Genomic DNA, 12,353 nt, shown 5'->3' with positions numbered 1-12,353 from the left:
AATCTCAAGACCCCTCAGATTTATCTCGTGACCCCTAGGAAGGAGGCCAACCCTTAGGTTGGGAACCACCGCATGAAACAGTGGTACTTTTACTTGTAGTGGAGTACATTTACATAAGCTTTCTTTCTTTCTTTCTTTCCTTCTTTCTTTCTTTCGAAGTTAAATATGGTTTATGTGGTTCTTCCATTGCAAATGCCGATATGACAGATCATGAAGACATGGCAACGATATTGACTATATGTATGTCATACTCATACATGAACAACTGTTGATTAATCAACAACAGAAATAAGTTAAAAGAATGAGACTAAAAAGGGCCAAAAGGCCAAAAGTAGTGGACACCCGCGTTGTTGGACTTCTTCCAAAACTAACATATAACACATAACTACACTATAGGCTATTATTACACACACACACACACACACACACACACACACACACACACACACACACACACACACACACACACACACACACACACACACACACACACACACACACAGAGGTTTGGGTTTTCAGATGAACTGTCACTGTTGCAAGTTCGCGCAGTGGTGCATGAAGGAAAGAGTTGATCCTTCCCCCGCCTCACTCCATCTTCTTCTTTTTTAACCTCCTCTTCACATCTTCACCTTTCTACTCTTCTTCTTCTTCTTCTTCTTCTTCTTCTTCTTCTTCTTCCCTTTAGACAGGGTTTCTTCTGGGGAAACACCGGACTGTTGCTCCCTGTGTCGCCAGGTCAAGCCGGACAGAATAAGATCTGAGGCAGAGTTATTTAGCTTCGAAATAAAAGCACGAATAGAAGAAAAAAACCAACAAAATAACTCAATTTCTACTAAAAACATTCAGTACTGTTTAAAAATTATGCAAGAAAAGGCTGTAAAAAGCAGATTTCTAGAATACTTATGTTTCCAAAAGTGCAATATCAGGACATCTGCATAAATAGGCCTACATTTCATATAAACATTTACATTAGGAAAAAAGACATCTATATCCATTAGAGAAAAGTAGCCTAAATCCAGTCTTTTTTTTCATTAGACTTAGACTTCTCTTTATAAATCCTTTTGGGATGACTCCCGCAAGGAAATTGAAAAGGCTATTATTTGTTGTTATAGGGTAGGTTAATGTGATTAAAGTTTCAGGAACTTTCGCTGTAGCCTTTTAAACTCTAGGCCTATATATGGAGATATACTGTTTATAATGACGGTAATTTGATTAACAAAACTAATCTAATCTATTTTGGCGATTTTTTGGATTCAACAAAAATAAACATATTAGGGCTTTGATTTTGAAAGGTTAATCCGGATGTATTGTGTGTTACACTCTGGCTGATTTGATACACATTTTCCCAGCAGCTGAGTCTCTCGTCTCCATGGTGTAAAAAAAGAAAAGAGAAAGCTCACTCGCAGTCAAAAACTATGAGTGCGCACGACGCGCAACTCGCTCCAAGCCTCTCCAACAGCGGCGGAGTTGTTCCTCCCGGAGGATCCGTAGCATGCGTCTGTGCGCCAACCGGAGGGAGAAGGACCACAGGAATATAACTTGATCTGCGGAGTTTGGTGTATTTTTTTCGGGGGAGTAATCATGCCTTTTTGCAAACGGACCATACTTCCGAAAGATGTGTGCAAGCCCCACGGCCGGAGGCTGCAAGAGGCGCGTCCGCGGCACCAAGCGGAGGTATTCGGGGACTTAGCGGACGTGTGCGGCTTCACCTTGTGCTCGGTGCTCCGGCAGCTCTCCGATCTGTCCCGGCACTCGGTGAGCATCCTGGAGGACCTGGAGGGAGAGCTGGTGTCCGTGTGCCAGCGGTCCGGCGCGCTGGAGGGCAGAGTGGTCCGGCTGCAGAGGCACGTCGCAGAGCTGCTCAGCAAGCCTCCACCAAGAAGTAAGAGGAAATAAATAACACACACACACACACATACACACACCTGGAGTCACTTTACACATGGTGCAGCTGCAGGAGGAGAGTTAAAGCAGCTTGTTTAGTCCGGCGGAGTCAAAGTCAACGGTGTGTCAAACTTTCTACTATCAGCCTGAAATTCCTGTTCTCTGGAGAAATGAATGGTTTTGTTATTTGAGAGTTTTGTTCATGAGTCACCATGGCTGCACGCAGTGAGCGGTCACTGCGCACGGTCCATTGTGAGATTTATTCAGGGTGGGTGTAAGTGAAAGGTTTATTATTGGAGGGTTTTGTTATTGTCAGCTGGCGGAGATGTGTCCTGCGTTCAGTTACTGCAGGCATTATTAGGAGTTTACTCATAGACGCTTAAAATAAAAAAAGGATCCGGACCACTGATTAAATTCTGCTGAAAAATTTGGGAATTTGATATAAAACGTGAATTAAATGGCAGTGCGTGGCGTTCAAGGGTTTGCAGAGCATGTGCGCATGTCAATAAGTGATGTAGGCCAAGAATAAGGTGTTCATGATGTTTCTGTTTTGGAGTTTAATACTTTTTTTTGGGGACAGGAAGGATTAGCAAAGTCTTTCTCTGATGGGTTAACATCTTGTGGCAGTTGCTTTCTCTGGCTTTGGTTCATGGATGTGCACGTTAACAAGATGCCCCTGAAGGCAGCACGTTGTGGGTTTAGAGAGTGGAATGTGGAAGCAGAGATATTTTGGAGTCCTGTCCGTCTACCTGTCCCTTTGTCCCTCACTGTCACCTCCTTCTCTGCTCTAACTCCTGACCGGTTGACGTTATCACACCGTTTTTAGAGTGAGAGAAAACGGTTGCAGGTCAAAGCATCTGAATTCGGATTCAAGATGATGCTCACATTAAATCCCCCCCCCCACACACACACCTCTGCTGAAAAAAGTGTTTTGCTTTTTGTTAATTCATCTGGATTTTTAAGTTTGAATGATGTGCAGGGGTTGACACTAGAAGTCTGTTTTCACATTAATCTGCTGAAGAGGAAAGGTTTCTCTGTGCTCCCTTTAAATCTCAGTTCAAGACATAATATAAGACACGTATTTGGTGTCCAGCTGTAAAACCTTTGAATTGAACTAGCAAAATCCATAGTGTCCCGATTTGTTTTTAATAAGGGAGAAGTAGTACATTTAACATAGTAATTTCAAAAAAACTCACGAATTAGTACTATTACTAGTGTTTTTATGTCTTCAAACATGTCAGGAGAAGATCTCAAGTTTGATAACCTCCTGCTGATATACATTTTTAGGGACAATTCATTTTGCAGCCCTTAGTCATTTTAGGGTTGTTTTGCATGTACTTGTAGTCATTTATGTAAAAGTCTTGCGACTGGTCGTCTTTTTGGGTTGCTTTGTTGTCATGTTGGGTCATTTGTAGTCGTCATGTGTACATTTTCATTAATTTCATCATTTTGTGTATGTTTGTGGTCCTTTAGCATATCTCAGTGATTGTTTTGTGACATTTAAAGAGTCAGGTCCCCTGATCCATGGACCCCTGGGCCTGTGCCCGGTAGGCCCGGTCAGCAGTCCATCCATGCTGATTTGGGGGTAAGAAATAACTTTTGGTTCGAGAGACCCCTCTCACTATCAAAGGGGAGAGTCATCAGTCCCTCCAGGATTATAGTCATGTCTTGTCATTTTAAACCTACAGATTTTCATGATTTGCTCTCGTCAAATTGATCATATTTTGTATTTTGTGACGGCTTTGACGCATATGAATGAGCTGTTTTCATATTTTGTTTGTATGTATACCTAACAGCCTCTTGTGGGACAAATGAAGTATTTAGAATTAAATTCAGATGTCAGAGCACAAGCCTAGAGTAGTAGAATTGAAAGTGTTATTTTATACTTTCTCTTCACATGAGGCGTTTCTGCTGCGTGTTTTTAGTCGTCTCTTTCAGAGTTTTAGGGTCTTATCCAGAAACATCCGCTCCATCAGAAGCTTTTGGCCTCACTGACAGCCAGTGTGAATGGATGCTTGGTGGGCTCGTCGTTTGGTTTCAGACGTGTGGCTTTCTTTTCGCAGGTCACAGCGCAGTCAACAGTAGGGTCATTGTTTCAAGGAGCCTGTAAAGGTCCCACCTGAACAATCAATAGTCTAAAATGGTCCTGTGATACATTATATCAGCTGAAAGGACAATACAAGTCAAGACTATTCAATAGTATATCAATACCACAGCACAACAATACTCAGTGATGCTTCTTTCCATCTGTCTGTCTTGTTTTAGAGTGGACTTGGACTTTTAATTCCACACTTACCTGGGTGCTTTTATCAACAAGTATGAGCACATATTCTGTAGCTGAGTCAGGACACATCCTCCTCCACCTGACATCAGTTCAGGTGATGCAGCCCAGATGAATGATGGGAGATGTGCACCATGGCTGCCAACCTATTTTAACTCTGCAAACTTTGCAAAAAAACGTATCGCAGGAAAAGTCTCCTTTGTTTGCATTGCAGTTTTAGAGTGAGCGAATGAACAAGGTTGAGCCGACTGTGAACAAGAGTTTATGAAGCCTTCAGCGGTGTGTGTCTGTGTGTGTGTGTGTGTGTGTGTGTGTGTGTGTGTGTGTATACAATATGATAGGAGAAAGAGTCCCTCTAAACACAGACCAGATGTAGAGCTGGATAGAGGAGCGGAAGAAAGATAAAACAAAATGTAGCTTGTTTTTTAGTTTACTTTACCGGGAGGAACTCACCCATGTGTTGGCCTGTGTGTGTGTATTGTGGTGTGTGTGTATTTTTGTGGATGTGTTCATGTATGAGATGCAAAAATCCTCACTCTTCTTCTTTCTCCTTTCTAAATTCTGTGTGGGTTCTAACTGTATCACTAACATGTGGGCAGAAGCACAAGGCTAAACAATCAATAAAGCCATCCAGCTCTCTCTCTCTCTCTCTCTCACCTCCTACTATCTCGGCCAAGATGGAAACATTGATCTAACTTTCACCAGAAGAACACCAAGGTATAAAGATTTGGGGCTTTCTTCTGTTTGATAAAGGTCTCATTGGACTTTAACTTATCAATGCACTTACAGTAACGTAGCGTATCTCCTCAGTTTACAGGTTGGCAGGACGGTCTGTACCATTTGATGGTAAATGTGAAATGTTCGAGTCAGACACGTCTCGTCAGAAACAAGGAAATGAATTAGGCGACGAACGTCAACCCGTCCTCACTCCCGCTTAATTAGTGACTCTCAGAGTCACCTACTGACGCAAAGTCTTGCACATGGGACTGCTGTGATTGTTTGAAGTTACGAGTCACACCTATTCCACGGTGATTGTTTGAATTTGCATCAATTGTTGTGATTGCGTCTTCGCGTAATCCTGGAGGGACTGATGACTTTCCCCTCTGATAGTGAGAAGCAGGTCTGAAGGTTTCACCACACGTTTATTTTTTAAAGATGATTTTTGAGGCTCTTTTTTATACACTTTTATTAGACAGAACAGTTAGCCTGGCAATGGCATATACAGCAAGGATTCATGTTTGTCATTTGTAATAGAATAAACAAGATTCTGTGACTTGGAGGATAGAAGAGATAAGAGAAAACACCACCAGACTCCAACAAATAAAGACAAAAACAACCTTTAAAATGCAAATTGCCTTGTTTTTTTTCTTTTTACTATTTTTGTATTAAAGTGTGATCAGAAGATTCCAATTTGCAAAATAAAAATCATAAAATTCATGCAGTAGAGGACCTTCTAAAATCCTAATTTTCTTATTTTGTCTTCTTCTTTGGTGCCAAGCGATGAACCAAACAATGTGGACAGGTCCCTTTGCAAGAGGTGAAAAAAATCACATTCTTTTCCCTCCTTCGTGGATGTGAGCTTTCCCTCCTTTCCCTCCTGACATTCCCCCCCTCCACCTGCCAAAAAAAAAAAAAAAAAACAACTCGGCCAGAGTTGCATAAGGTTGCATGTTCCAGGCTTGGATGAGGGGATTTTTCCAGAGTTTAGAGTTTGTCCAAGAGTTGGATCTCCTGAGCTGCTTCTAGGGCCTCGGCACGGTGAACGCCGGAGGGATTGGAGCTGGTTTCCTTCACTGAGACAGAGGAAGTCTCTCTTGGGGTTTGATAGCACCAGTGTGCATATCTGTGTGTCAGTTTCCACTGGAAGCTGTCACTCAGAAGGGGCTGAACTTGAGGAGTTTGTCCTCTGCAACACCTCTGTAGCTCTCTGGTTCTCAGGCTGGCCTTGTTTCCTGCTGTTTTCTGTTGGCTGCCGTTGACCCCGGCGTAGGGCAGGAGTATCCCACGTATGGGACCAAAGTCTCTTTTTGTGCCTTTTTCCAGTTTAATTCTATGGGAAACCACAGTCTTTCTTTGACCTACAACCGATTTTAAAAGCTCATTTTGCTGAAGTTAGTTATTCCCTGCTCTGGACTGACGGTCCCAGTTGAGGCCACGCTTAAAAAGCTGCTCCTTGTGGTTTAAACTGATAAATGATAAGTATATTTCACTGCTGGACAACTCCAAATCAGTGACATCAAAGCAGGTGTTTTTCCCTCCCTTGGCTGTGAAAGACAACGTACCCTCTATGACATCACCAACTGGGGAGTGTTATTCAATAATTAAATCACCCAAATCACAATATAGTTGCACTGAATTGAGTTGCACTGTGGGTAATGTAGGCACCAGGTTTTGACAAGATTGTGTAGAATGTAGAAGAATATAGGGAATGAAGGGAAGTTGTGGCGGCTTTTTCTCCCATTTCACCTGAATTGAACAGAATAAAACTCTCTTCAACAATGTTTAGATTTTAGGCAACCTAGTTTTAGTTTTAATGTAAGTAGAGTGCTTTTATTTTGGAATTAGCGAGTTACATTGTCAAGTACAGACTTTTAGCTGGTGCAACAGAAATATACTGATCGGTTTCCTCCTTTCTAGTATAATGCAGGGAATGTTTCACTCTAAACTTTCTTTCCAAATCCTGTTATGAAAATCAAATGGTTGATTGAGTAAAAGGCTTTGACTCCCTTCTTTTTTTCTTGCTAATTCCCCTTCTCCCCTCCTCTCTCTTTCTCTGTCCTCCCTCTTTCCCACGGTTGGACATCAACCTCATGACTCAGTATCCCTCCCTGTTGGCCCCACTGTAAGTTCCCCTTCTCTACATTTCTTACTTCTTTTCCTTTCCTCCCTTTTATCCTCCAACACTTCTCAGCACACATCTGACGAGCAGGATGAGCATGACATGCAGGAGGCAGGAAAACCTTCTAACTGCTTCAGAAACTTGTTATTACGTGACACATGCTGCTTCTGACCCGACAAAATGGATGACTTTGGACATCTAGGCTTCACTTTAGGAGATGTTCTATAATCTCACTGGGTTTTATTGCACACTCAGGACTTGCATTCAACAACTTTTCAGTGTCAAAAAATGCACTTCTTCTTCTCCCCCTCCTCCCCCAACATCTCTCTTCCTACAGGCAGTGACTCACAGGTCAGAGCAGCATCACGCCATCGCTCCAGCATGCTGCTGAAAAAAAACTTTTATCTTTCAAATATTCGGATTTAGGTTTTTAGTTAAAGGGAACGCTTTTCAGCTTTGGCTGTTTTCTATGTGATGTAACAAATTGCTTGACGGCACTGCACACATACAGGAACCGGCTAACTCTCGCCGTTCTGAAAACTCAGGTCCGATTTTTTAAAACTTGTGGCTGACTCCTCGCTCGGTAAGTCTCCCGTTTCCTCTCTCTCTGTTCCTCCGACAATGCTTTCCTAGCTTTCTGCTTCTTTTTTGCCGGCTCAGCCACGGGTATAGTGTGAAAAGCTCCATCACTATGTTGTTGTTATAGCTAGCCGGTTCTTGTATGTGTGCAGTGCCGTCAAGCACTTTGTTACATGGCGAGACCTGATATCACGCAGTACTTCGTGGGTTCTCCACTCCCAGGTGCTAGTGGGGAGCCAGACGACCACCATTCAACCCGAAAAAAAGTCATATAACCATTTCAATGACTCTGAAGCTGTTCAGTTAAGGTAAATGAAGCTAAAAAATCTGCATAGTTCCCCATTTAAAGTCAATATTCAGAGCTGCCAAATCCCCAGAAGTAAATCTCATTTGAAAAGTAAGAAGTGTTATTCATTCAAACAATTAAACATGGAGGCTGTGGTTGTTCAGTGTTTCTCTGTTCATGCTGAACAGCTCTGAACCAGGGAAAGATATTTTCCCTCTACGTTCACTTACATGTTGCTCCTCCATGTTGCCTGATAAATCACCACCATGTTTGGGTAAAGATACTACTTCCTGTACTGGTCGTAAAAGCTGGGGAAGCCCACTTACCTGAATATCTTTGAATTTTTTGTAAATTGATATAGCTCTATTCTGGACTGCTTGGTTGTAGGACTGTAAATATGTATAGTAGCCTATAAGTGTGTGTCAGTCAAAATATGAAAACATTTGAAAATGGCATAATGCCTAAACTGTCAGAATAAAGTGCAGTGGAGCATCTGTCTCAACAGTCTGATATGTTTTCTCTGTCTCATCACTGTCCCATATGGTAGATAGGACAAAGTTGTATTATTCAGCGGTTAATCCCAGAAAGTAATCTCAGTAAAATAGATCACTGTGTGTGTGTGTGACCAGAACAAGAACGAGAGAAAGTCCTGTCCAGAAAACTGAAGTGAGTTGTAGATTTAAGTAACAGAAACAACTTCCTGTCTTGGCAGAGAGCCCCGGTTCATTACACACGCATGCGCACACACTTTCAAGCATTCCTAAAGCCAAAGGGAGACCAGTTTTATTCTTCTATTTCCCTTCCCATTGCACAAGTTTTTGTTTAGACAGGTTACCATGGCAACTGCAATGAGTGTAATGTTGTAGGTCTCTGTGATTTACAACCAATGACCAACGTGTCATGCAGTGTGTGTGTGTGTGTGTGTGTGTGTGTGTGTGTGTGTGTGTGTGTGTGTGAGTGTGTGTGTGTTGTCTCCCATTGTCTCTTGCTGTCCTGCTGTGAACTTGATGTTTTTCTCAGCACCGATTTATCAAATGGCGTGAAACGAGTTGATACATACACACACACACACACACACACGCACATACACACGCTGAGCTTGTAAATGTACAGTATAAACAGGAATGGGAAAAGCTCTCTCTCACAGACTGGGAATTATAGAGCAAATAGGAGGAAGCAAAACATTTGGAGGAGGAAGGATTAATTGCAAGAGAACATAAGAAAAAGAGCACCTGAGTTTGAGGAGCAAAGAGGAAGAAGGGGGAAAATTAAGGACAATTGACAGAAAAGAGGGAGAGATTGGAGATAGGATGGGAAGATCAAAAGGATGAGAGATTGCCAGCTGAATAACAGGCAGTTATGTAATTTGAACGGTTTGAATTTTCAGTCTGCAACTTCTTTTGCAAAGAAAAGTCTCAGAACTTGACGTTGGGACGTTCAGCTCATTGTTTAGCTGTCTGACCAGCAACTTGACTGTTCTGGTTCAGTGTCACTGCTCTCATAGCGTTGTCTTTTAGCCACAGAGGCAGAACCCCCCCCCACCCCACTGTAAACTACCTGCTCAGCAGCAAACAGCAGACAAACACAGTTAGACTAAACATAGTGAAGCGTTAAAGGGTAACTACCATTTTTTTTAACCTGGACAAAAGTGTTGTTGTCATTGACAGGCTCAGATAAATATTCTAAGTGTCTGACAACATTATGGGTAGGATTTCTGAGGAGGTCGATCTTTCTGTTGAAGAATGAGATCCTTTTTTTTAAACATACAATCATGCGAAATTGCGTTCGCTAAACCCACCAGACTCCATTGAAATAAGCAGTAATTTTAGCATCGTAAAATACACTTTATTCAAAGTCTACAGAAACAAAATTAAACTATGAAAAGCCGTTTTGGTTCATCTTTCCACTTTTCCAACCATCTCAACTCTAGTTTTGGTTTTCAATAAGTTTCAGTTCAATAGTTTACCGATATACAAATGTGTTGGTTCTATATGCTCTAAAAGTATTGCTTTTTTAAATGGAGTCTGTTGGGTTTTGCATAAGCAACTTAAGAGCTGTTTCTAGTTAAATTGAAAGGTCTCTTTAGAGGTTTTAAAGGTATATAAGTAATAAGTCATAATACTTTAACTTGTGGGAAAGTAATTTGAATAACATTTATACTCCATTACAAGTAAAAGTCCTGCATTCCAAGATTTCACATAATCTGAATCTAAAGCTGAACTTGTTTTCTGCAGAAGCAAAGTAGCAGAAAAAGATTGATAGGGCGATCCCAAAATCCTAAAAAATAACAAATACCACAGAAGTCCAGCAGATTGAGTAACAGCAGTGATATAATGCAGGAAGAGGCCCTGTGCGTGCTCGTGTGCATGCGTGTGTGTCTACGTGTGTGCGTGTGTGTGTGTGTGTGTGTGTATGTGTGTAAATACAGGTCATGTGCAGAACCACTCTCTCTCCTCTGCAAGTTTTAAATGTGAAGTGATTTTATGTGAAGATTTGTTGTCTATCATGCTTACAAGACTACTTCTCTGTGTTTTTCAACGTCTCGTTCTCTGCTGTAAACACACACACACACACACACACACACACACACACACACACACACACACACACACACACACACATTGTTCAATCTCTCTGAGAAGGACATGAGGACAGTAACACATAACACATTGTTCACAGAGCAGATGTCCATGATGGCAGCAGTTTGCAAACACAACAAGTGAGACTACACACCCACACACACACACACACACACACACACACACACACACACACACACAGAGAAAAATATAGTAATAGTATTCATTGTTTGTGTGTTTGTGTTAGCTTAAGACATTCATACTCTCCTCTTTGTGCAACCCTTGGGTCGATTTTTTCTTTCCTTTTTTTTAGGATGTTCTGAACAGCAGACAGATATTATCGTACACACTGCTTTGGACACTATTGTTTGTTTACATTCTTGTTCCTCTCTTTCCTTTTAATTCGGGGAAGACGGTAAGCTTTGATTGGCTGGGGACCAACGTGTGTTCTGTCATTTCTCTCTGCCTAGTTACAGCAAGGGTTTAAGACTCTGTAATTGCCTAATCTTCCACGGTGACAAAAATGATGTGCAGTCTGAACCTGGCATTAGACTAAGTTTGATCAACGTCACCAGATCCCCAAAACACCGGTCATCACCAGTCCAATGTCAGCATCGGTCGAACAACTATTCATTTTCTCCTTACAAGCCATGATTTGTGGTTGTGTGAACAATGCTTTAGGTGGCCCACATTTATTGTACACCTGAAATCTTTCAGTGTGTGTGTGTGTGTGTGTGCGTGTGCAGGTTTTATCAATGTGTTTCTGTGCAGAGCTTTTCTTTCAGGGCTGTAATGGACAAAAGGCTGGCTGTCAACACCAACACGCTTAACGTCGGCCAAGGCATGCTGTAATGGTGGAGGCGATCACTTCCAGATGACCAACTGAGATGTGTGTGTGTGTGTATGTGCGTGCTCTTTTTCAAGTGTGCTACCATTGCCAGCACTGTTGGAAAGGACACAAACGAGGAAAAGAGACAATTCTGTCTTAGAAACCCTGACCCTGCAATAATTGTGATATTCATACTTTAACATAAATTGTAACTAATAAAACTGAGAGGACTTTTGTTCTCCAAAGTTGCCATTGGGAACAAGAATTTTGCCTTAGAATTAGTGATGCCTTATTGCGTACACAGGTGAAGTTAATTTGAACTGCTTCATGTACTGCCTGGAAGCCTAATCTATAATAATAATACATCATCAATTCCATCCATCCATCCATCTTCATCCGCTTATCCGGGGTCAGGTTGCGGGGGCAGCAGCTCCTAGCCAAGGAAAACCCTGACCAACTTCAGGCACATTTGAGAGCCCATTTGCATTTTTTCCCAAACTGAGGCACTAATCACAACCATTGAGGCGAGCTTGACACAATAGCGCAGTGACGTTAAATCTGATTTTGTACATAACAAAGATGCCTGCCGCCGTGGAACATCCAGAACATCGCCCGTTCAAATCAGCTATTGGTCTGTTTAAAGCGATTTGAAGGTTGCATTCATATCTACAAAAGCTGTTGTTGCGGTCTTGCTGGATGGATTCGGCCAAGGGCTGAGATATCAGCATAGGTCATCTCCTTCATTGCTCTGATTGGTTTTATGTCTATTCAATTGCGCCCAGAGGCATTTAAGCAGCGTCCTTTGGTGACGCCCTAACAACTAGGCATCCCGAGGCGTTCCCTGGCCAGGGTGGAGATGTAATCCCTCCACCTAGTCCAGGGTCTTTCCCCGAGACCTCCTCCCAGCTGGACGTGCCTGGAACACCTCCCTCATCGTCATCATTTCTTTGTTGACTTAAATTTTTCATAGTAATTTGCAATCTGCAAAGTAACTAAAACTGTAAAAGTACATGTAGAAGTGTATGCTTCTAAGATGTATGGAGTAAAGTACAAGCAAATGCACTTAGTTACCTTCC

General features: G+C 42.0%; 1 protein-coding gene across 1 annotated transcript in view; it reads left to right on the top strand.

The window, feature by feature from the left end:
- Window positions 1-1,394: 1,394 nt before the first annotated feature.
- Window positions 1,395-12,353, top strand: part of nhsl2 (NHS-like 2) — a 122,129-nt gene continuing 111,170 nt past the window's right edge. The window contains exon 1 of the mRNA XM_034857034.1: window positions 1,395-1,882. Within this exon, the coding sequence (XP_034712925.1) occupies window positions 1,582-1,882 (301 nt within the window). The 5' untranslated portion in view covers window positions 1,395-1,581. The remainder of the gene's footprint in view (window positions 1,883-12,353) is intronic.

Source organism: Etheostoma cragini, chromosome 19 (assembly GCF_013103735.1).
Source record: "Etheostoma cragini isolate CJK2018 chromosome 19, CSU_Ecrag_1.0, whole genome shotgun sequence".
In the NCBI taxonomy this organism is placed as follows: Eukaryota; Metazoa; Chordata; class Actinopteri; order Perciformes; family Percidae; genus Etheostoma; species Etheostoma cragini.
Note: the sequence above shows the minus strand (reverse complement) of the source record. Positions and strands in the feature narration are given on the sequence as shown.